At 49.4% G+C, this 20845-nt stretch overlaps 1 protein-coding gene across 8 annotated transcripts in view; it reads left to right on the forward strand.

Annotated features, from left to right (window-relative positions):
* The window catches only part of TMPRSS4 (transmembrane serine protease 4), a 43855-nt gene extending 23827 nt beyond the window's left edge, over positions 1-20028 (forward strand). For 2 of the 8 annotated variants that reach the window (XM_017523398.2, XM_037736688.1), the window contains exons 4-13: positions 4333-4485; positions 5953-6082; positions 8875-9009; positions 9986-10026; positions 12822-12981; positions 14365-14531; positions 16229-16327; positions 16538-16680; positions 18874-19023; positions 19456-20027. In XM_017523398.2, coding sequence (XP_017378887.1) covers positions 4333-4485; positions 5953-6082; positions 8875-9009; positions 9986-10026; positions 12822-12981; positions 14365-14531; positions 16229-16327; positions 16538-16680; positions 18874-19023; positions 19456-19470 — 1193 coding nt within the window. In that variant the 3' untranslated portion in view covers positions 19471-20027. Of the gene's footprint in view, positions 1-4332; positions 4486-5952; positions 6083-8874; positions 9010-9985; positions 10027-12821; positions 12982-14364; positions 14532-16228; positions 16328-16537; positions 16681-18873; positions 19024-19455 lie in introns of all 8 variants that reach the window. The other 6 variants (XM_017523402.2, XM_017523399.2, XM_017523401.2 and 3 more) reach the window with 6 other exon arrangements.
* Positions 20029-20845: the final 817 nt, after the last annotated feature.

The raw sequence follows: 20845 nt of genomic DNA on the forward strand, positions 1-20845 counted from the left end.
AAGAAAGAAAGAAAGAAAGAAAGAAAGAAAGAAAGAAAGAAAGAAAGAAAGAAAGAAAGAAAGAAAGAAAGAAAGGAGAGAAAGAAAGAGAGAGAGAAAGGAAAGAGACAGATCATGTATCCACCCCCTGCTTTGAAGAGTGCCTTCTTCCAAGAGTGAAAGGGGAGATGAACTCAGCCCCCATCTGTTCCAGATGGCTTCCATCCCAGGTGATTTCTTGTAGAGGGAGAGCACAGTGGCATATGTTCCTAACCCACGCAGGCAATTTGCAGGGCCGCCACGCCCTCTGCCTCCTCCTTCCTGTCTTCTGCAGATTGCAAGCTGAGTGGCTCTGAGCAGAGGCTGGAAGAACAGGCAGCATTTCTGCTTGTGAGGAGGGAAGAAAGAGGAGGCAGCAAGGAAGACCCCCCAGGCAGCCAGCACCCAGCCCCCTTCAGCTTAGCCTTCACCATGGCCAGTGCCTGAGGCCCGGTGTGGTCTTGACCAGGCCTCTCTGCCTCGGGCACTTATCTGTGATAAAGAAGATTCAACCGAAGGAGCCGGGATGTGGGTCCCCTTCGGCTTCCACACCCTATGATGGAGTCATTGCCTTTGTTACCTACATGAGCATAATAGGCTACTGACCACAACTTTTCACAGCAGGGAGTAGGGCACTGGGGACCAGACTGGGAATCAGGGGACCAGACTAGGAATCAGGACACCTGGGACAGGGATCCTGGCTCTGCCACTTGCTGCTGTACAACCTTGAGTAAGTCCTTCACTGCCTCGTACCTGCAGTCTCCTCACCTGTAAAATGTCCTTCCTTCCTCAGAGCTATATCATGAGCACCAATGAGATAACATATGTAAAGAACCCGGCTAAAAACCAAGTTTTTCAAAAGAATGTGTCATCACACAGCAGCAGGTGAAATGTGACGCAGGACATGTATTTGCTAACTGGGGCAGCACTGCCTGTGCAGCCAGGGAATAGCTGGCCTTTCAGGAACCTGCACTTGTAATTGCGGTGACATTTCCAGCAGTAGCAGCCAACTGCCGGGTTGGAGGACATTGAGACAGCCTCTGATCCTCTTTCTACATGAGCACTGAGGCTTGGAGAGGTGGAGTGGCAGTCAGGGACAGGGCTGGGACAGGACCCTGGTCCCCTGATCGAACAGGTCTATTTCCATCTGTGGCAGTAGAAATGCAGATCATAACATAAACCCTACACAAAGCCCTGGGAGCCCTAGATGGGTGTGAGATGCAGATAACCCCAAACCATTTCTCCTTGACCTTGGCTGCCCACATGATGGAGATTTGCAGTGACATCAGCAGACTTGCCAGCCTGTTCTGTTCAGGCTAATGTTAAAGTGAGCTTGCTTTCCGTGAGCATACACACTGCCGCAGTGGAGAGAAAGGAGGCCAGAGTTATCCAAGGAACGCCAGGCAGGCACTAAAGCATAAGTTAGAGCTGGACACCCCCGTCCCAGAAGGTTCTACATGGCTTCCACATCCCAGATTCTGCAATCAGAGGTTGTAACCCAGTCCTCCCTCCTGGGCTGGACTCCCTCAACCTTATGGCTTCTGGAGGCTCAGCTGGTGACGCTGTCTCCTGGCTTTGTCCCAGGGGGCTGAGGTGACTTTACAGTACCCTGGCTCCTATCATAAACCAAACTCAAAGAAATGGCTCCTCATTTTCCCTGGCTTCCCTCAAGCCAGAAGCATCAGGGCCACCAGATCACATCTCGAGCTCCCCCGGGGAGTTAGACAGACCCGGGCTGTATACTGGAAGCACTGTGTGGCCTGGGAAAATAAAGCCTGGCCTTCGATTCTCCATGTCCCTATTTGTAATGTGAGTTAATAATGATACCTCCCTCCCAAGACTGTTACCAGGATTACATGAGGAAATGCATGGAAAGCTCCTGACATAGCAAATGCAGGGGCCATTGTTAGATTTAATGCCACTACTCTTAGGACCAGCCCAGGGTAACACTGGACCGGACAGGGGAGCGTCAGGCCAAGAGAGAGTTCAGTGAGGAAGGAGGAGTTCCCTCCTGCCCGGGTGTTGGGCTGTGAGTCTTCACTAAGGGAAGTTTGTTTGTTTGTTGGAGACAAGGTCTGCTCTGTCTCCTAGGCTAGAGTATAATCATGTGATCACGGCTCACTGTAGCATTAAAATTCTGGGTTCAAGCAATCCTCCTGCCTCAGCCTCCAACGTAGCTGGTACCACAGGTGCACACCACCATGCCTGGCTAATTTTTTAGTTTTTTTGTAGAGACAAGGGTCTCACTATGTTGCCCAAATTGATATCTTGAACTACTGGGCTCAAACGATCCTCCTGCCTTGGCATTCCAAACTGCTGGGATTACAGGTGCTAACTACCATTCACAGCCAAAAAAAAATATTAAAATATCAGTTCCCTGAAAGGTTAAATGTGCTGAACATATTCCCATCATCCCAAGATGGCAAAAGAGCAACAGAATTTGATAGCAGCTGGCAGAATCCAAAGACAGTAAGCAGAAACAAAACAAAACCAAGGACCAACCCCTTAACAGAGCTTTCTTTATTTTTCTTAATTTTAGTTATTTATATATATATATATATATATATATATATATATATTTTTTTTTTTTTTTGAGACGGAGTTTCGCTCTTGTTACCCAGGCTGGAGTGCAATGGCGCGATCTCGGCTCACCGCAACCTCCGCCTCCTGGGTTCAGGCAATTCTTCTGCCTCAGCCTCCTGAGTAGCTGGGATTACAGGCACGTGCCACCACGCCCAGCTAATTTTTTGTATTTTTAGTAGAGACGGGGTTTCACCATGTTGACCAGGATGGTCTCGATCTCTTGACCTCGTGATCCACCCGCCTCGGCCTCCCAAAGTGCTGGGATTACAGGCTTGAGCCACCGCGCCCGGCCTATTTATATATTTTCATTACTTTTTTCTTCAACTTTTATTTCATTTTATTTTATTTTTAGAGATAGAGTTTTGCTCTTGTCGCCCAGGCAGGAGTGCAATGATGCAATCTTAGCTTACTGCAACCTCCACCTCCCGGGTTCAAGTAATTCTCCTGCCTCAGGCTCCCGACTAGCTGGGATTATAGGCACCTGCCATCATGCCCAGCTAATTTCTGTATATTTAGTAGAGGAGGGGTTTCACCACGTTGGCCAGGCTGGTCTCGAACTCCTGACCTCGGGTGATCCACCCGCTTCGGCTTCCCAAAGTGCTGGGATTATAGGCATGAGCCACCGCAATCAGCCCCTTCAACATTTATTTTCAGTTCTAGGGTGCATGTGCAGGATGTGCAGGTTTGTTACGTAGGTAATCGTGTGCCATGGTGGTTTGCTGCACAGATCAACCCTTCACCAAGGTATAAAGCCCAGTGACCATTAGCTATATTTCCTGATGCTCTCCCTCCCCCTGCCTTCCCCCCAACAGGCCCCAGTGTGTGTTGATCCCCCCCATGTGTCCATGTGTTCTTATCATTTAACAGTTCTTTCACCCAAATAAAAGCACCCAACTCTAGAACTATACTTGATAGTTATGAGACATTTTCACAACTACCATCATACCACATGCTCTCAACAGTTCCATAAGGCAGATATTATAGATATTATCATCCCATTATACAGATGAGGAAACTGAGAACTAAGAAGGGAAAGTGATCCGTATAAAGCTGCACAGTATGGCCAGGCGCGGTGGCTCATGCCTGTAATCCCAGCACTTTGGGAGGTCAAGATGAGTGAATCACCTGAGGTCAGGAGTTCGAGACCAGCCTGGCAAACATGGTGAAACCCATCTCTACTAAAAATACAAAAAATTAGCCAAGTGTGGTGGCACGTGCCTATAATCCCAGGTACTCAGGAGGCGGAGTTTGCAGTGAGCCAAGATTGCACCACTGCACTCCGGCCTAGGCAGCAGAGCAAGACTTCATCTCAAAAAAAAAAAGTTGCACAGTAGGTGGCAGAGCTAGGACTCAGAACTGGGTCTTCAGACTCCGGGTTCTTCCTCTGTTACCAGAGCGTACTAAGCCAGCACTGGGAGTGGGGGGGTAAGAGGCAGGTACCAGCCTGTTTCTCGTTTTCCCTCACACACAAGACCTCTCTTGACTCCTCAGACATCTTGTATGCATGGGACCAGTGTCACTATCTCCACTTTACAGACAAGGAAGCTAAGGCGCAGGCCCAGCTTCCTTGTCTGCAAGCTTCAAGTCTATGTACTACCAAGCAGCAAAACTGGGCCTGGAACTCACACATGCGTGTCTGCGAGCCCAGCGCTATCTCCAGGAAAACACAGCCTCTCCCTGCTCAAGCCTAACCCTCAGCCTTCTCTGCCCCTCCCTGCACTTGCCTTCCAGTCAAGCTGATTCTGGATAAATACTACTTCCTCTGCGGGCAGCCCCTCCACTTCATCCCAAGAAGCCAGCTGTGTGACGGGGAACTGGACTGTCCCTTGGGGGAGGACGAGGAGTACTGTGTCAAGAGCTTCCCCGAAGGGCCTGCAGTGGCAGGTGAGTGCAGGGTCTGAGGGGGAAGAAGAGCAGGCTCAGCAGGAGGTCTGCTCAGGCCCCCATGACCCACTGCATAGTATCTGCCACCTACTTGTCACTTTTCATCCTTGTTGTATAAGGTTCTTTTTTTGTTTTGTATTGTTTTGTTTTGTTTTGTTTTGTTTTGTTTTGTTTTGTTTTGAGACAGAGTGGTCTGTCGCCCAGCCTGGAGTGCAGTGGCTGGGTCTCTGCTCACTGCAACCTCTGCCTCCTAGGTTCAAGTGATTCTCCTGCCTCAGCCTCCCAAGCAGCGGGGATTACAGGCGCCTGCCACCATGCCTGGCTAATTTTTGTATTTTTAGTAGAGATAGGGTTTCACCAGGTTAGACCGGCTGGTCTTGAACTCCTGACCTCAGGTGATCCACCTGCCTTGACCTCCCAAAATGCTGGGATTACAGGCGTGAGCCACCACGCCCAGCTCTATAAGTTTCTTGAGAGCAGGACCATGTCTTGTCTACCTTTGTATCCCAGTACTTAACACGCAGCAAACAGTAATTATTTGATGAACAAATGTGAGTCAGAAAAAACAGAAAATTGTAACTGAGCCTGCCCCATTCCTGCTGCACCTGGGTGAGTTTCAGGCAGAGGGCTAGACTGGGTGACCTTGGGGCATTCTTCCTTTCTATGAGATCTGTTATTTCAAGGAGACTAGAAAAGAGACTACTCAGCCACTTCGCCAGCTATTGGTGCTTCTATTCATTAGTGTTTGTTGAGATATGCTATGTGACGGGACCGAGCCAAGTCCTCCCAATGAATAGGAGATGTTTTGAGCATAAAACCCATGTTCTCTATTGGACTGGGCTCTTCTACCTTCATCCCCCTGCTGCTTGGGCTCTGAAGAAAAAAAAAAAGATAGCTAGGAGATGGGTGATGGGGCTTCTGAGGGCAGGGCTGAGTGACTTCCTGTGCATTTGCCCTTTCTTTATCAGAAGTCAAATGCCCACGAGCACCTGTCATCCTACTGCCAATAGGACTTCTCACTCAACCTCCTACTCTGACCTTACCTGGAGAAGGACCTAGGTCCCTCTCTGAGAAGTTTCCCCAGGCTAGGCAAGTTGTACAGACCATGGATGGGTATGTGGTCCATACAATTTAAACAAGTTGTATATGGTCACTGGGTAAAGTGACCGCATAATTGATCATCAAAACTGATACCTATAAGAGCAAAAAGGGGCACTATGAAGCCAGGGCAACAGGTCAAAATGGAGACTGACCCCAGGACATCTGGTCATGCTAGCTACTGTCAAAATGAGGCCCAAATAGACAAAGTCAAATGGAGGAAATTCCCTTGATGTTGAAAGTGTTGGGGATCTGTGGTACCCCCAGTTCTAGGTTGGGGGAGCTTGGGCTGGTCTCATGATGAGTTCTGAGGGGGATGGGCCAGATAGATGCCCCCCTTCCATCTAACCCAGGTTCCTTTCCTCCCAGTCCGCCTCTCCAAGGACCGATCCACCTTACAGGTGCTGGACCCAGCCACAGGGAACTGGTTCTCTGCCTGTTTCGACAACTTCACAGAAGCTCTGGCCAAGACAGCCTGTAGGCAGATGGGCTACAGCAGGTAAACAACCTGGGTCTTTCTCCTTTTTCCCTCCCTCTTGTTTCCTCCTCTGCCCCCTTTCCTTCCTCCCTTCTTCTCTCTTTCCTAAAAAATACAGGCATTGGAGCCAGGTGGAATTGCTTTTGAATCCCAGCATTTCACTTATAAGCAACAGGAAGTTAAATTTCCTAAGCCTCAGGTTCCTCAAGAGTGAATTGGGGGAAGTAATGCCAACCTCATAGGATGGTTATGGAATGCCAACGAGAGAATGTGTGCTGCCCTCCAACACACACACACACTTCTAGCTTCTATACAGTCCTCACCTTTCCTTTACCCCTCAACCTTCACTCCTTTGTCCTGACTTTGCAAGAAACTCTCCCTGCCCAGTAATACAAAACCCTAATTAACTTATTCAAAGTTTCATTGGTTAAGATTTAGCTTAAGTGAGCCTAGTTCCAGTGGGGCCCCATCTTCAGCAATCCCAGATCTCTCTGCAAATTTCAAAAGCATTTCCAAATCTGGAGTAGATGAAAAGGTGTAAGATTATAATAAGAGTAATTTGCATTTTTTATATTTATATTCATTTGATTTGGGCAGAAAACCAAAAAGATCGTTATTATATCTATTTCATAAATAGACTCAAAGAAAGCAAGTAACTTGCTAGGACAGCAGTTGGGAGGTAAAGGGCTGGAATTTGAGCCCAAGACCCCTAATTTTTGTGCATTAGGAGTTCTCGTAGTGTTTCTGTTTCTAGACTGGGTAATTCTTTATTCTCATGCGGAACCCATGCATTCAGTGCAGAGCGAGATAACCTATCTTGGGCAGTCTTCAAACTTCTTCAGGATTCTAAGAGACTGGACCCAGAGACTAGGCCAAAAAGAAAACCAAAAGACAAAATCAAAAAATCTCTACTAGGCAGACATCACCAATCAATCACAGAACTCTCTCCCATGGATTCGTAATGCAGCCTCAAAGTCCTTTTTCAGTAAATGCTCTAGGCAGCCATTACAAATTAATCAGAATTCTTTGCTGCTCTTTTCTTGCTCATCAGGCTTCTGCTCCTCTCTACTCTCCGTGGGGTGCAACTTCCAGTACCCTCTAGAAAGCATACCCTGCCACCTTCATTTCAGGGAGAGTGAGAGAGTTATGCCTCAACCTGCCATTCTCTCCTCTTCCCGAAGGAGCCCAGCCTTGCTGAGGCCAGCCCCTCCTCCCCACTGTAGTCCAGTCAACTGCTGCGTAAGCCTGTCAGCCCCGTACCCAGCAGAGCAGGCTGAGGCTTGGTGGTGAAACCCAGGTGTCTCCAGGGGTTCTTAAGGTTACAGGCTCCTGGAATTTCTGTCCCTTTGGAGCTCACTAAGGCACCAAACCACCTGACTATTGTACTTTACAAAATCAAAGTTCATCAGAATCATTCATTAGGATGGAATTGGTGAACAGAAGTTAATTCCCATTTCCTGGGAATGTCCATTTCCATCATATTCCCTCCTTCTAGATCTCAGATTTCTCTACTTTCTTTCCTCCCTCTAGATTGGAGGCCCTTCTCCTGGTCCATGCATTTTTTTTTTTTTTTTGACAGAATCTCACTCTGTCACCCAGGCTGGAGTGCAGTGGGGCAATCTCAGATCACTACAGCTCCCACCTCCCAGGTTCAAGCGATTCTCTCACTTCAGCCTCCCGAGTAGCTGGGATTACAGGCACCTGCCATTATGCCCGTCTATTTTTTATATTTTTGTAGAGACAGGGTTCCACCATGTTGGCCAGGCCAGTCTTGAAGTCCTGACCTCAGGTGATCCACCCACCTCAGCCTCCCAACGTGCTGAGATTGCAGGCATAAGCCACCATGCCCGGCCCCATACATATTTTTAGAGATGGGGAAACTGAGGCTTGGAGAGACCCAGGAAAAGAATGCAAACTGCCCAAGGCCACACATCAAACTAGTGCCAGAGCCAGGGACAGAACCTAGATTATGAGGGCTCTTAAAACCTACTCTAGTCCTCCCAGGTCCAAGACTTGGGTCCTCCTAGGAAGTGCCAGCATCCCTGCCTGAGAATGTACCAATCCGCCAGTACCATTGATTGACCCAGCCCTCCATGGAGAGCTTCTACTAGCATTACTAGCACGGTTGGGGATGGAAGGAAGAGATTTAGAAGAGGCAAATTTAGTAAATGAACAATCAGAGAGATGGAATTAATCAGGGAAGGCTTCCTGGAGGAGGAAAAACTTCAACCCAAGGTTTGAAAGCAGGCAAGCATGGATTAGCAGAGAGAAAGAAGGAGGGTGGTCCAATCGAGAGAAATGTTTGTCTGGATTCACATGAAGACAGATCCAGTCCTGTTCTATTAAATAACTCTAAGGGGCCCAAAAACATACCCCCACCATCAAAGTCAGACTAGATGTCTTGTTTGGAGAACCAAATATCCACATTCCAACTCCTTCCCAGGTGAGAAGGGAGCTATCCTCGGCCCCTATGCCTCTTTGTTTCCTGGCTATGAACCAGAAGACATTGTTGGGATATTTGAAATAGGGACAAAGCTGGGAGTTTGGAAAGGAGACCCCCTCTAACATTTCTCCAGGGCTCTGGGTTCTGGATTTAGAGTCCCCACCCAAGAAAGCAAGTCACATCAGCACTGCACCAAGGCTTGAGTCGGGGGATGCCAAGGGTATATTCTTTATTGTATAAAGCAGGCCCCATCTTCACTGACTAAGACTACCTCCGCTCCCCTGCCTCTCCCCACCAGGCATTCTCTGCCACTCTGTCTCCTGAGAGTGGGGGCCAACTCTGCTATCTTGTTCCAACCCCCTGCCCCCAGCTCACAACTCTCTCTCCCTCTTGATGCGAGCAGCAAACCCACTTTCAGAGCTGTGGAGATTGGCCCAGACCAGGATCTGGATGTTGTTGAAATAACAGAAAACAGCCAGGAGCTTCACGTGCGGAACTCAAGTGGGTAAGTGAGGGGCCTCCTTCTGGCCTACAGAAGGCCCACATATGGACGCTGCTCTTCGGGCTGCAACCAGCTTACCTGGAACGCCAAGCGGCCAGGGGAATGTCAGGCAGACATCAGGAAGAACTCCCAGCTAGACAGATCACTCAACGCCAAGAGCTACAGACGCACATTTTGGAGAGGTTTTCTATGTTGACTTGTTTTTAACACAGTGGACAGCTGAACAAAGTGTGCTGTCCTACTCGAAGCCAGAGGGATGGATAATGTGACCTTTCCACCAATCTGGATAGTAAATAGTTTTTGCTACTGCTGTAGGTTTTCTAATAAATTGCCCAATGGGCAAGATTCCAATGTCACTTTGTCCTTCCCTAACACTTACCCAGCCAGAGCTCCCCACCTTCTTGAGGCTCCAGGGAAGAGGTTCCCTGGCCCTTATAGGTAGCCTCTTCCTGAGCCTTGCACCCTGCGTTAGAGCACAGCATCCGGATGAAATCTGTCACACTGCTGCAAAGTGGCTCAGAGAGGAGGCTGGCTTCTTAGCACTCAGGGATGTTGCTGAGGGCTGCTTATTCACCGTAAGTAAATCTTGAAAAGGACAGGGTTGGTAGCAGAATGATCCTTTGCCTAAAATGTCATCAAAATCCCATTCTTCCATTTGGAAAGCTTGCAGTGCTGTAGACTCTGTTCCGGGCTCTGCCCTCTTCTCTCTTAAGTCCCAGGATCCCAGGCTGGGCTTTGAAGCAGGCAGGGCCCAACACACAGTAGGTACTCAGCTGTGGGGGTGTTGAATCCAATCAAAGGGAAATGTCAGTGCAGGAAATACAATGATGTCAATGCAGTCTCCAGGTGTTCTCCACTGTGCATCTTCCAGATTCCCAGGTATTGAGGGGACTTGAATTAGCAGCCCCAGGAGGTCTGAGTCCCTGCCTCCCAGCTGAGGGAGATGCTTAAATCACAGGGCACTGTGTCTGTCTTCCAGGTCCTGTCTCTCAGGCTCCCTGGTCTCCCTGCACTGCCTTGGTGAGTACCCCCGATCTCTGAGGGTTTGGGGCCCAGGCCAGCAATGAGCAAGCAGGAAGACCTTCATCTTTACTACTAAATTTCTGGGAATCCAAGTTTCATCTGCTTGGATCTACAGCCCTTGGCCTTGCAGGTCAATGCTCCCTCAGGTTGTGGTGTGAAGAACTCCCTTCTACCATCGCACATGGCTCCACAACCGAAGTGGAGACGTGGGAGAAGGCATTAGGAAGACTGAAAAGGGCAGGATGGGGCCCCCACTGCCTCCCACCCATGGTCAAGGCCCACATAGCCTTTTTTGTCACAATCAGCTCAGGTATCCAAGATCAGATTACCCACATTTATTATTTGAGCTATTCATTGAACCGTTAGAATGTGTCTCACTCTGTCAGTTGCTGGCTAGAAGTAGAAAATACCAGATGAGTGAAATAACTGGCCCCCATCCTTGGTAGCTTATGACTAAGTAAGAGAGAGATGCAAGACAACATGTGGAAAATGCGAAACTGAGCAGCAGTCACAGTTGACATGCTGTAGAGAGAGCTGGAAGAGGGCCAGAAGACCCATTCACTTCCCGTGTGGCCTGACCTCCCTGAAGTTCATTTTCCTAAGAAGTCTTTTAGTCCAACTGCCCATTAAGGATCTCTAGGGACCCTTCTAGCTCTAAGAGAGGAGATCAGAAAAGAAATGAAGCAGTGTGGCTCAGCTCATCCCACCAGCTTCATGGAGAACTGAGATGGGCCTGGAAGGATAACCAGAAATTAAAACGCCTAAGAGAAGAAGAAGGTCACAGCACTGCCTCTGCAGTTTAGGAGTGCATACACTTCCCTGTAGGATGTTGAGAGTTTAATTCATTATCGTGTACCCCACCACCGCCATCCCACAATACCTAGTGTGTGGGATCTGACATGTGGTGGTTGGTCAATGAATGAATGAACGAATGGATGGATGGTCACACCATCTGAGGTTCTGCAGTGAGTAGCCCTGCAGGCATGAAGGAGTATAAGTGGCAGGTCCTCCCTTGAGGGGTCTCTGTGTTGCCAAGAAGACAAGACCTAAGCACAACCACACTGAAAGTGTGGCCAACACCTGGGACATCCTGTGGGAATTCCAGAGAAAGGGAAATTCCCAGGGACTGGGGGCCCAGGCTGAACACTGAAAAATGCATCTGTAGGTTCAAGGAGAGAAAACCCATGTCTGTCCTGCCCACCACTCTCTCCCAACACCCAGCCCTGCCCCAAGACGGAGGGCACTCGACACAAACTGGTTAGATTAATGAATGATTTAGAATTCAGTGGTCCCCAACCTTTTTGGCACAAGGGACCATTTGCATGGAAGACAATTTTTCCACAAACCAAGCAGGGAATAGAGATTAGATTCTCTCTCTCTTTTTTTTTTTTTTTTTTTTTTCAGAGCTTATCACCCAGCCTAGAGTATAGTGTCACGATCTCAGCTCACTACAACCTCCACCTCCTGAGTTCAAGTGATTCTCCTGCCTCAGCCTCCCAAATAGCTGGGATTACAGGCACCCGCCACCACGCCCAGCTAATTTTTGTATTTTTAGTAGAAATGGCGTTTCACAATGTTGGCCAGGCTGTTCTCGAACTCCTGACCTTAGGTAATCTGCCAGCCTGAGCCTCCCAAAGTGCTGGGGTTATAGGCATGAGCCGCCGCACCCAGCCTAGATTCTCATTAAGGAGCACACAGCATAGACTCCTCACACGTGCAGTCCACAATAGGGTTGGTGCTCCTATAAGAATCTAATGCCACTGCTGATCTGACAGGAGGTGAAGCTCAGGTGGTGATGCTCACTTGCCCTTGCTGCTCACTCCTGATGTGCGGCCGCGCTCCTAACAGGCCATGGACCAGTACTGGTTTGAGGTCCGGGGGCTGGGGACACCTGATTTAGAGAACTAGGAGAGGAGGCAGCATTTCAGGGAAGGGCATCTTTTTGGATCAAAAACAGAATGACTTTTTAGAGAACTACAAGCAGATCAATTTGGCTAGACGAGGCTTTATATGAAACAGCAGGAGAATTCCAGGACTGGAAACTCTGCTTTGCCTCAAGGAAGGTCCTGAAGGGCTTCAGTGAGTGCGCAAGGTGGCATGGAGAAAGCAGTGTTTGAAATCAGATGGTGTTTCAAAAGCACCAGCCTAGCACGGCGCCTGACATATTGGAAAGGGAAGCAGCCTTTCCCGTTTAGAATGGCCACCGCGGTGGTGGCTGCCAGAAGAATTGGAGAGGCAGAGCATGGGTGGAGAGGTGGGACCTGAGGGCTTTACAGGAGTTCTAGGGGTGGTGGGGTGTGAAAGCCAGGTCAGTGGGAAGACAGAATATCAGATTGAGAGACTCCCCTGGCAAGGGGGACAGACTTGGAAAAGGGGGAGTCTGAGATAGGACAGTCCACTCTCGGGTCACAAAACAGCTTGTGGGTGTCTGTTTACTGTTAGTCAGTGGGTGTGGCTGGGGGACACGCCACATGGGCAGGGCTTTTATAATTCTGCATCACTTGTGAAGGTCACGAATTCCCAGCACAACAGACACACCCGTGTTCATAGTCTAAACTCCTGAACACATCCTGAACAACAACAAAAAAAGACGGAGAAGGAGGTTTGGGGAAAGCCTGTGGTCTGGGACACTCGATATCTCCCCATGAATAACTCAGATTGGCCTGGCCCCCTCCCACTCTGGCCCCAGCCATAAGGACCCTGCTCAGGGCAGATGTTGGGTGCTAAGGGGAGGCAGCCTCATCCCCAAGAGCCTGACATCCTGCCTCCTCCCTGCCTCTGCCTGCGTCCAGCCTGTGGGGAAAGCCTGAAGACCCCCCGCGTGGTGGGTGGGGAGGAGGCCTCTGTGGATTCTTGGCCTTGGCAGGTCAGCATCCAGTACGACAAACAGCACGTCTGCGGAGGGAGCATTCTGGACCCCCACTGGGTCCTCACGGCAGCCCACTGCTTCAGGTAAGTCCCCAGCTATAAGGAGGTCTCGGGGAACCAAGGCCAGTCAGGGGCCAGAGACCTTGGGGCCCTGTCTCTTGACACCCTCGTTCTCTTCATTCTCCCACTAGAGACATTTGCCAGGGTGTGGCAGCCCCAATGAGACAATGGCCATGATGCCCTTTGTTAGGCATTTGGGTGGTCTGAGCAGAGGGTGCTGGTCACCAAGCAAGGCCTCCTCCCAGTGGGACACCATAAGAGACCCAGAGTCCTCACCCCACCTGCATGCCATTCAAGCCACAAAACCTCTTCCCACCTGCCTGAAGTTCCAAGAAGTCACTATTCTTTTGCTTGTTTCCAGGAAGTTGTTCCAGGGCCTAGAGTGACTGCCACTTCCTCATTAGGTCCGGAAACGTAAAAAAATAATTGAAAGCATAGATTCCTTTTCAGTCCACAGAGAGGCCTGGCCATACCTCTAGGAAGGACCACTCCCTTTTGTTTTTTTTTTTCTTTTTAGACAGAGTCTTGCTCTGTCGCCTAGGCTGGAGTGCAGTGTCAACATCTTGGATCACTGCAACCTCTGCCTCCCGTGTTCAAGCAGTTCTCCTGCCTCAGCCTCCCAGGTAGCTGGGACTAAAAACATGTACCACCACACCCAGCTAATTTTGGTATTTTTCACAGAGACAGGGTTTCACCATGTTGGCCAGGCTGACCTCGAACTCCTGACCTCAAGTGATCTGCCCACCTCAGCCTCCCAAAATGCTGGGATTACAGGCATGAGCCACTGCATCCAGCTGCCCTTCACTTATTCGATCATTCACTCAACATCTGATGAGCACCTACCAGGTACCAAGCATCAGATGATGCGCCCAAGTGCATTAGACTCCATCGCTGTCTTCAAGGCACTCGCAGTCTAGGTTAGCATTTCTTAACTTTTTTTTTTTTTTTTTTTTTGAGATTCTGGCGAGAGCTATAAATTCTTTGCTGGAAAACATCCCTGCACACTAAGCTGTGCCTGGCATTGGGAAAAAGAAAGACAAGCATGTAACATAGCGGACAGCATAGGTAACAATGGAAAAGGTTGGTGGAGAGAGCGCCAGGGCCCCGTGAATAACTGACATTGGCCATTGTCATTGTCATTCCAATGCCTGCTCAGGCATTGGAAGAACCCCTTCCCTAGCCCTCCTTGAAGTGTCCTCAGGCAGGTTTCACTGAGGAAAAAGGTCAAATCCCCTTTTTGAATCTGGCTTCTTATAAGTGCCAAAAGACTGCTCCTTCTCCACCATCATCTTTCCCTCCCAAGGCAGTGACACCTAGCACCCTGGTCCCTAGGGCCCTGGGGACCCAGCCTTTGGCAAAGCCTCCTCAGACCTGCATCAGGCCTGAACCCAGCTGTCTCTTCCCCAGGAAACATACCGATGTGTTCAACTGGAAGGTGCGGGCCGGCTCAGACAAACTGGGCAACTTCCCATCCCTGGCTGTGGCCAAGATCATCATCATTGAATTCAACCCCATGTACCCCAAAGACAATGACATTGCCCTCATAAAGCTGCAGTTCCCACTCACTTTCTCAGGTGAGAAGCAGGGCCCAAGCCCACCCAGTTTTCACGCCCACTCTGCTGTTAGCTCACTGAGTGGCCTCGGCACATAATTTCTCCTCTCAAGACCTCAGCTTGCCCATTTGTCTCTAACTAATACATCAGCCTAACATCACTGGTGCCCTGAGGCCCCCTCAAGCTGTGAGCTAACACCTCTACTCCATGCCCGGAGAGTCTTCCAAGGCCTGTCTTCCCTATGTGGAGCCCCTCAAGTGAGCATTGGAGTTTCATCCAATCTTGCAGTTGTGGGAGACTTTTTGAAAAGATTATCAAGCTCATTCCCCACCACTGACCAATACCCAAGAGCCTGCCCAGTGTCCCTGCCATGGAGTCATCGTGCCCCTGTTTGCTCTCCTCCGGGGGTAGGGCGCCCATTACTCATGAGGCAGCCGCAGAGACTTTGAATAGCTCTGTGGGAGGCCTTGAGCTTATACCGAAAAGTATTTAGATCAGCATTCCCAACTGTGGGGTTCCCAAGGCACTGGCCCCTTGGAGAAGAGAGGATTCCATTGTCAAATAAGTTTGGAAAACATTTTCGTATACAGCTCCCTTCTTGGAGCACATTTGTTTATTAAAGATATGAGAAGTTTTTTAAATAATCTGTTTTATTGCATTTAACCTACATTTTCTAAATTGATTTGACCACAGAATCCTTTTTTCATGCCACTTCTATTAGAATTCCATAGACCAAGTGTTCTAGAGACCCTGGTGTGACCCCTTTCAGAGAGCTGAACTGCCAGGCTCTCCTGAATCCTGGGTGTGCTTCAAGATTTGTACCTGGGAATTGTTTTAATCAGGTATGGTAAGGTGACAGATACAGACACAACTATCTGAAAGAGGAGTTTAGCTGGGCGCAGTGGCACATGCCTGTAGTCCCAGCTACTCGGGAGGCTGAGGCTGGAGGATCTCTTGAGCCCAGGAGTTCTTGTCTGTAGTGTGCCATACCGACTGGGTATCTGCACTAAGTTCAGCATCAATATGGTGACCTCCGGGGAGCGGGGGACCACCAGGTTGCCTAAGGAGGGGTGAGCCAGCCCAGGTCAGAAACGGAGCAGTTCATAACTCCTATGCTGATCAGTAGTGGGATCTTGCCTATGAATAGCCACTGCACTCCAGCCTGGGCAACATAGCGAGACCCCATCTTTAAAAAAAAAAAAAAGAAAGAAAGAAGAGTTTATTACTTATAGTACCTGAGAGAAAAGGACATACCTCCCCACACAGGGACACCTGGGAAAGCAGCCAGGTCCTCCAGGAGGCAGGAGCAAGGGGAAGGCATGGCCCAGAGTCACCCATGGCATCCATGGGCAGGTCTGGCCAAGGTAGGTTAGGCAAGATTGAGCATGCTTGGGATTGGATAGTGTGAACAATTCTCTAGGTTATAGAGGTTGGCCTCTGGTTGTCTGGTATCTTTCCCTGGGGTGATTTAGGGTAAGGAATATATTGGCTTGGTGTCTGAGAGTCAGGTAAAGAAAGTGGTTGGGGATGTGGGCTTTGGGTTGGCTGGTTTGTGCATTAAAGGCATGCACAAAGGCAAGTTGTTTACTATCTGCAGGAATTAGCTGACCCAGTCTGTCCCAGTCCAGCAAGATACCCATCATCACAAAGCATCATAATTTATAGAAAATTAAAAATTATGAATAAAATACCTCCTTCTTCCTCTGTGCTCCTGGCAGGCACAGTCAGGCCCATCTGCTTGCCCTTCTTTGATGAGGAACTCACTCCAGCCACCCCACTCTGGGTCATTGGATGGGGCTTTACAAAGCAGAATGAAGGTAAGTCCTGGGCTCAGGACCACAAGGCAGGAGATGCCCTTGTATGAGGGAGCAGCTTCCAGAAGTGGTGGGAAGAAGGACCATCCTTCAGAGAAACCCATCCCAGAGGACCAAGCACCAAGGCACCAGACAGAAAGCAAAGTGGTTTGGCAATCCAGGGCTGGGGGATAGAAGGCAAGCATGGGAATGTGAGCGTTTTCACCCTCCCAGGGAAGCTGTCTGACATACTGCTGCAGGCGTCAGTCCAGCTCATTGACAGTACACGGTGCAATGCAGACGATGCGTACCAGGGGGAAGTCACCGAGAAGATGATGTGTGCAGGCATCCCAGAAGGGGGCGTGGACACCTGCCAGGTGGGGCCGCCAAGAATCATGGGGAGTTCTAAGAATAGGATGTAATTCCTAAAGAGATGAGAAAACACAGAGGCTGCATGCCCCACTGGAAGCCTTGCATATGATGGGCACTCAATATGTGAAGATGGGAGGAAGAGAGAGAAGGAGGAAAGGAAAGGATACAGTCAGATAAAGATATATGAATAGAGGGGTGGGTGGGTGGATGGATGGATGGATGGATGGAGACAAGCAGAGAGATTTCAAATGTCTCTTTCACATTCAAAGATGACATTACTGGCTAGGTGCGGTAACTCACGCTTGTAGTCCCAGCACTTTGGGAGGCTGAGGCAGGCAGATCCCTTGAGGTCAGGAATTAAAGACCAGCCTGGCCAACATGATGAAACTCCATCTCTATTTAAAAAAAAATGCAAAAATTAGCCGGGTGTGGTGGCGTGCCTGTAATCTCAGCTACTTGGGAGGCTGAGGCAGGAGAATTGCTTGAACCTGGGAGGCAGCGGTTGCAGTGAGCCGAGATCATGCCACTGCACTCCAGCCTGAGTGACCTGGCAAGACTCCATCTCAAAACAACAACAAAGAAAACACTACTCATCCTCCCCACCCACCCTTCTCACTAGCTACAGAATGATGAGCCCCTCAGGTCAGGAATCCCAGGTCCATTTTCTCTGTGATTGTCCCTAAGCTGCTGAACCACAATAGGGAAGAACTACCTCCTGCGGATTGCTGGAAGAGCCCCCGTGCGTGCCCCTCACCCGGGCCTTGTGGACCTGCTTAGCAATCCCTGTAGACCTTCTTCCTGCCCCATGCTTCCAGAGGATCCTCCGAATCATTTTCTTTTTTTTATTTTCTCTCTCTCTCTCTCTTTTTTTAAATAGAGACAGGGTCACTATGTTTCCCAGTCTGGTTTCAAACTCCTGGGTTCAAAAGATTCTCCCACCTCAGCCTTCCGAAGTGCTGGGTTTACAGGCATGAGCCATCATGCTTGGCCTGAACCATTTTCATTCAAACCCCTGCCCTACTCTCACCTCCATTTCCAGTCATTGAATTCCTTCATTGAAGAGACATCTCTTAGTTGTCGCTTGTGTGCCATGAACACGGTAGTCTTTTTTTTTTTTGAGTCAGAGTTTTGCTCTGTTGCCAGGCTGGAGTGCAGTGGTATAATCCCAGTTCACTGCAACCTCCTCCTCCTGGCTTCAAGTGATTCTCCTGCCTCAGCCTCTCGAATAGCTGGGATCACAGGCACCTGCCACCATGCCCAGCTAATTTTTGTATTTTTGGTAGAGATCGGGTCTCACCATGCTGGCCAGAATGGTCTCGATCTCTTGGTCTCATGATCCATCCACCTCAGTCTCCCAAAGTGCTGGTATTGCAGATGTGAGCCACTGTGCCCGGCTACATGGCAGTCTTTGAAGACCCCTCAGGGAGCGCACAGTGGTTGGGGGAAAGGAGGTCATTAAACAGGCATTTTGGCTATAGTTTTGGATTCAGAGGGAGGAAGTCCCAGGGGCTAATAGCGCTGTTAAGGACTCCCAGATAAGTGCACTTTTCATTATCTGGCATTTTCTTTTTTGTTATTTGCTTGTTTACTGTCTCTGTCACCCCATTTGATCTTAGGCTTTCTGAGGGCAGAAATCTTTGTTTTTTTCATCAATTGGATCCCAATTGCTTAGAACAGTGCCTGGTGCAAAATAGGCACTCTATAAGTGATTCTCCCACCTCAGCCTCCTGAGTAGCTGGGATTACAGGCATCCACCACCACACCCAGCTAATTTTTGTATTTTTAGTAGAGACAGGGTTTCACCATGTTGGCCAGGCTGGTCTCAAACTCCTGACCTCAGATGATCCACCCACCTCGGCTTCCCAAAGTATTGGGATTACAGGAATGAGCCACCAAGCCCAGCCAATAACCAGGCTTTTTTACGTTATCACTCAGAGCCTTTAATTTGCCAATGTGAGTTGTGAATCTCTGAGAGAAGGCTAACAGCACACTTGCAACTTACTTGCCCACAGACAGGGCCTTCTGCCCCAGAAGAGAAGAGCATTCCAGGGTGCTAATGAGCAAAGAGGGTGAAGACGGAAGATCAGAGAGCAGCAGGGAGTGCAGAGGAACAGATGTGCCAGTTCAGGGAGCTGGGAGGGAGAAGCCCCCCCATCTCACCTGCCCTCCCCAACAGTCTCTGTTCTGGTCTCCCACAGGGTGACAGTGGTGGCCCCCTGATGTTCCAGTCTGACCAGTGGCAGGTGGTGGGCATCAGTAGCTGGGGCTATGGCTGCGGGGGCCCGAGCACTCCAGGAGTGTACACCAAGGTCTCAGCCTATCTCAACTGGATCTACAATGTCCGGAAGGTAAGGCACCTTTGTCTTACCCACTGTGCCTTCCCTCCAGTCCTCTACCCAGGGAGTGCCAGGCTATCCTTAGGTTTGATTTAAATGGCTCTGACAACACTTTACATCCCAAATAACTTTCCCTCCAAGCAAGGGACAGCCTGAGATTCCACAATTAGGGCTGAAATTCCTTAGGTCAGAGATTTCTGTTAAATGCAAATACCTTAGGGAATAGAACACACCAAGCCTTTCTTTCTCTTTTCTGACAGAATGAGACTATCAGATCCTTTCTAGAGAGAAGATTCTGATAAGGAAGAGAGTGGAAAGGCTCATGAGACCTCCTGGCCCTCTGCAGGGTAGGGAGAGAAGCAAAGTGCTTCAGAAAAGGAAGACTCATTTTGCACATGTCACCACTTTGTCCAGTTTCAAATAATCTGACTTTCTCTTCATCAGTCTCTCTTGTTCTAGGCTGAGCTGTAATGCTGCCCCTCGGCAGTGCTGGGAGCTGCTTTCTTCTTGCCCTGCCCACCTGGAGATCCCCCAAAGTCAGACAGAGCAAGAGCTCCCTTGGGTACACCCCTCTGCCCACAGCTTCAGCATTTCTTGGAGCAACAAAGGGCCTCAATTCCTTTGAGGAAGAGATCCCCACAGCCCAGAGGCACCCAGAGGAAGTCAGCAGCCTAGCTCAGCCATGCTTGGTGCTCCCAGCATCCCAGAGAGACGCAGCCCACTGAACAAACCAGTCTGCAGGCCAAGGTCTCAGGGGTATTGCTGAGAAGGAACTTTCACACACTACTTACTGAATGGAAGCAAGCTGTCTTATGAGAGCCCAGATCACTGTGGGCTGGAGAGGAGGAGGAAAGGTTTGTGCCAGCCCTGTCCTTCTTCACCCATCCCCAAGCCTACTGGAACAAGAAACCAGTTGTAATAGAAAACGCACTGCCCTACTGTTGGTGTGACTACTATCACCTACTGTTGTTGTTCTTACAGCTATGGCCACTATTATTAAAGAGCTGTGTGACATCTCTGGCACAGGCTAGCTGGAATGCTTGATAAGAATGGAGCTGGGACCACTGAACCTTCATTCTTTAGCTTGGGGAGAAAAAAAGTCCTGGGAAAGCAATTGTGTCTCAGAGTAGAGGCAGGGAAAAAAAGAGTTATGGAGAGTAGACCTACTGAGTGACAGCAAGAGTGAGCTGCAGAGTGGAGAAGCCAGAGTGAGCAAGTTTCATTCCCACATGAGGCCTTCTCCCTTTGCCTCCTTCCCTCCCTCCCTGCCTGTGATAATCAGCCAGGAGCCAGGGATAACATATGACTTTGGAAGGAGATGAGTTAGGCAGTCAAGGGTGACATTTGATCAGGGATTCCCATGTGGCTGGAAAGAAATGCTGTGCCTGTGTCCCACCTTCTTCCAGGTGGAGAGCCCTCAGTGTGGCTTCTTTCATCCATTCAAATAAAAAGTATCAGCTCCCAAGTATGAGGCAGTCCCCAAGCTGGGTTGTGAGGATACAGGCATGAATAAGCCCCTACACTCAAAATGGTCAAAGAATTAAGCCCCATGCCCAGCCAATTTTTTGTATTTTTAGTAGAGACAGGGTTTCACCATGTTGGCCAGGCTGGTCTTGAACTCCTGACCTCATGATCCACCCTCAACAGCCTCCCAAAGTGCTGGGATTACAGGCATAAGCCACTATGCCCAGCTCATCTTAACCATTTTTAAGTGTATAGTTCGGTGGTGTTATGTACATTCACACTGCTGTGCAGTCATCACCACCATTCATTTCCAGAACAGAAACTCAGCCCCCATTAAACACAGCTCTCCATTTCTCCCGCCTCCCAATCG

Source organism: Cebus imitator, unplaced genomic scaffold, assembly GCF_001604975.1.
Source record: "Cebus imitator isolate Cc_AM_T3 unplaced genomic scaffold, Cebus_imitator-1.0 Scaffold28, whole genome shotgun sequence".
In the NCBI taxonomy this organism is placed as follows: domain Eukaryota; kingdom Metazoa; phylum Chordata; class Mammalia; order Primates; family Cebidae; genus Cebus; species Cebus imitator.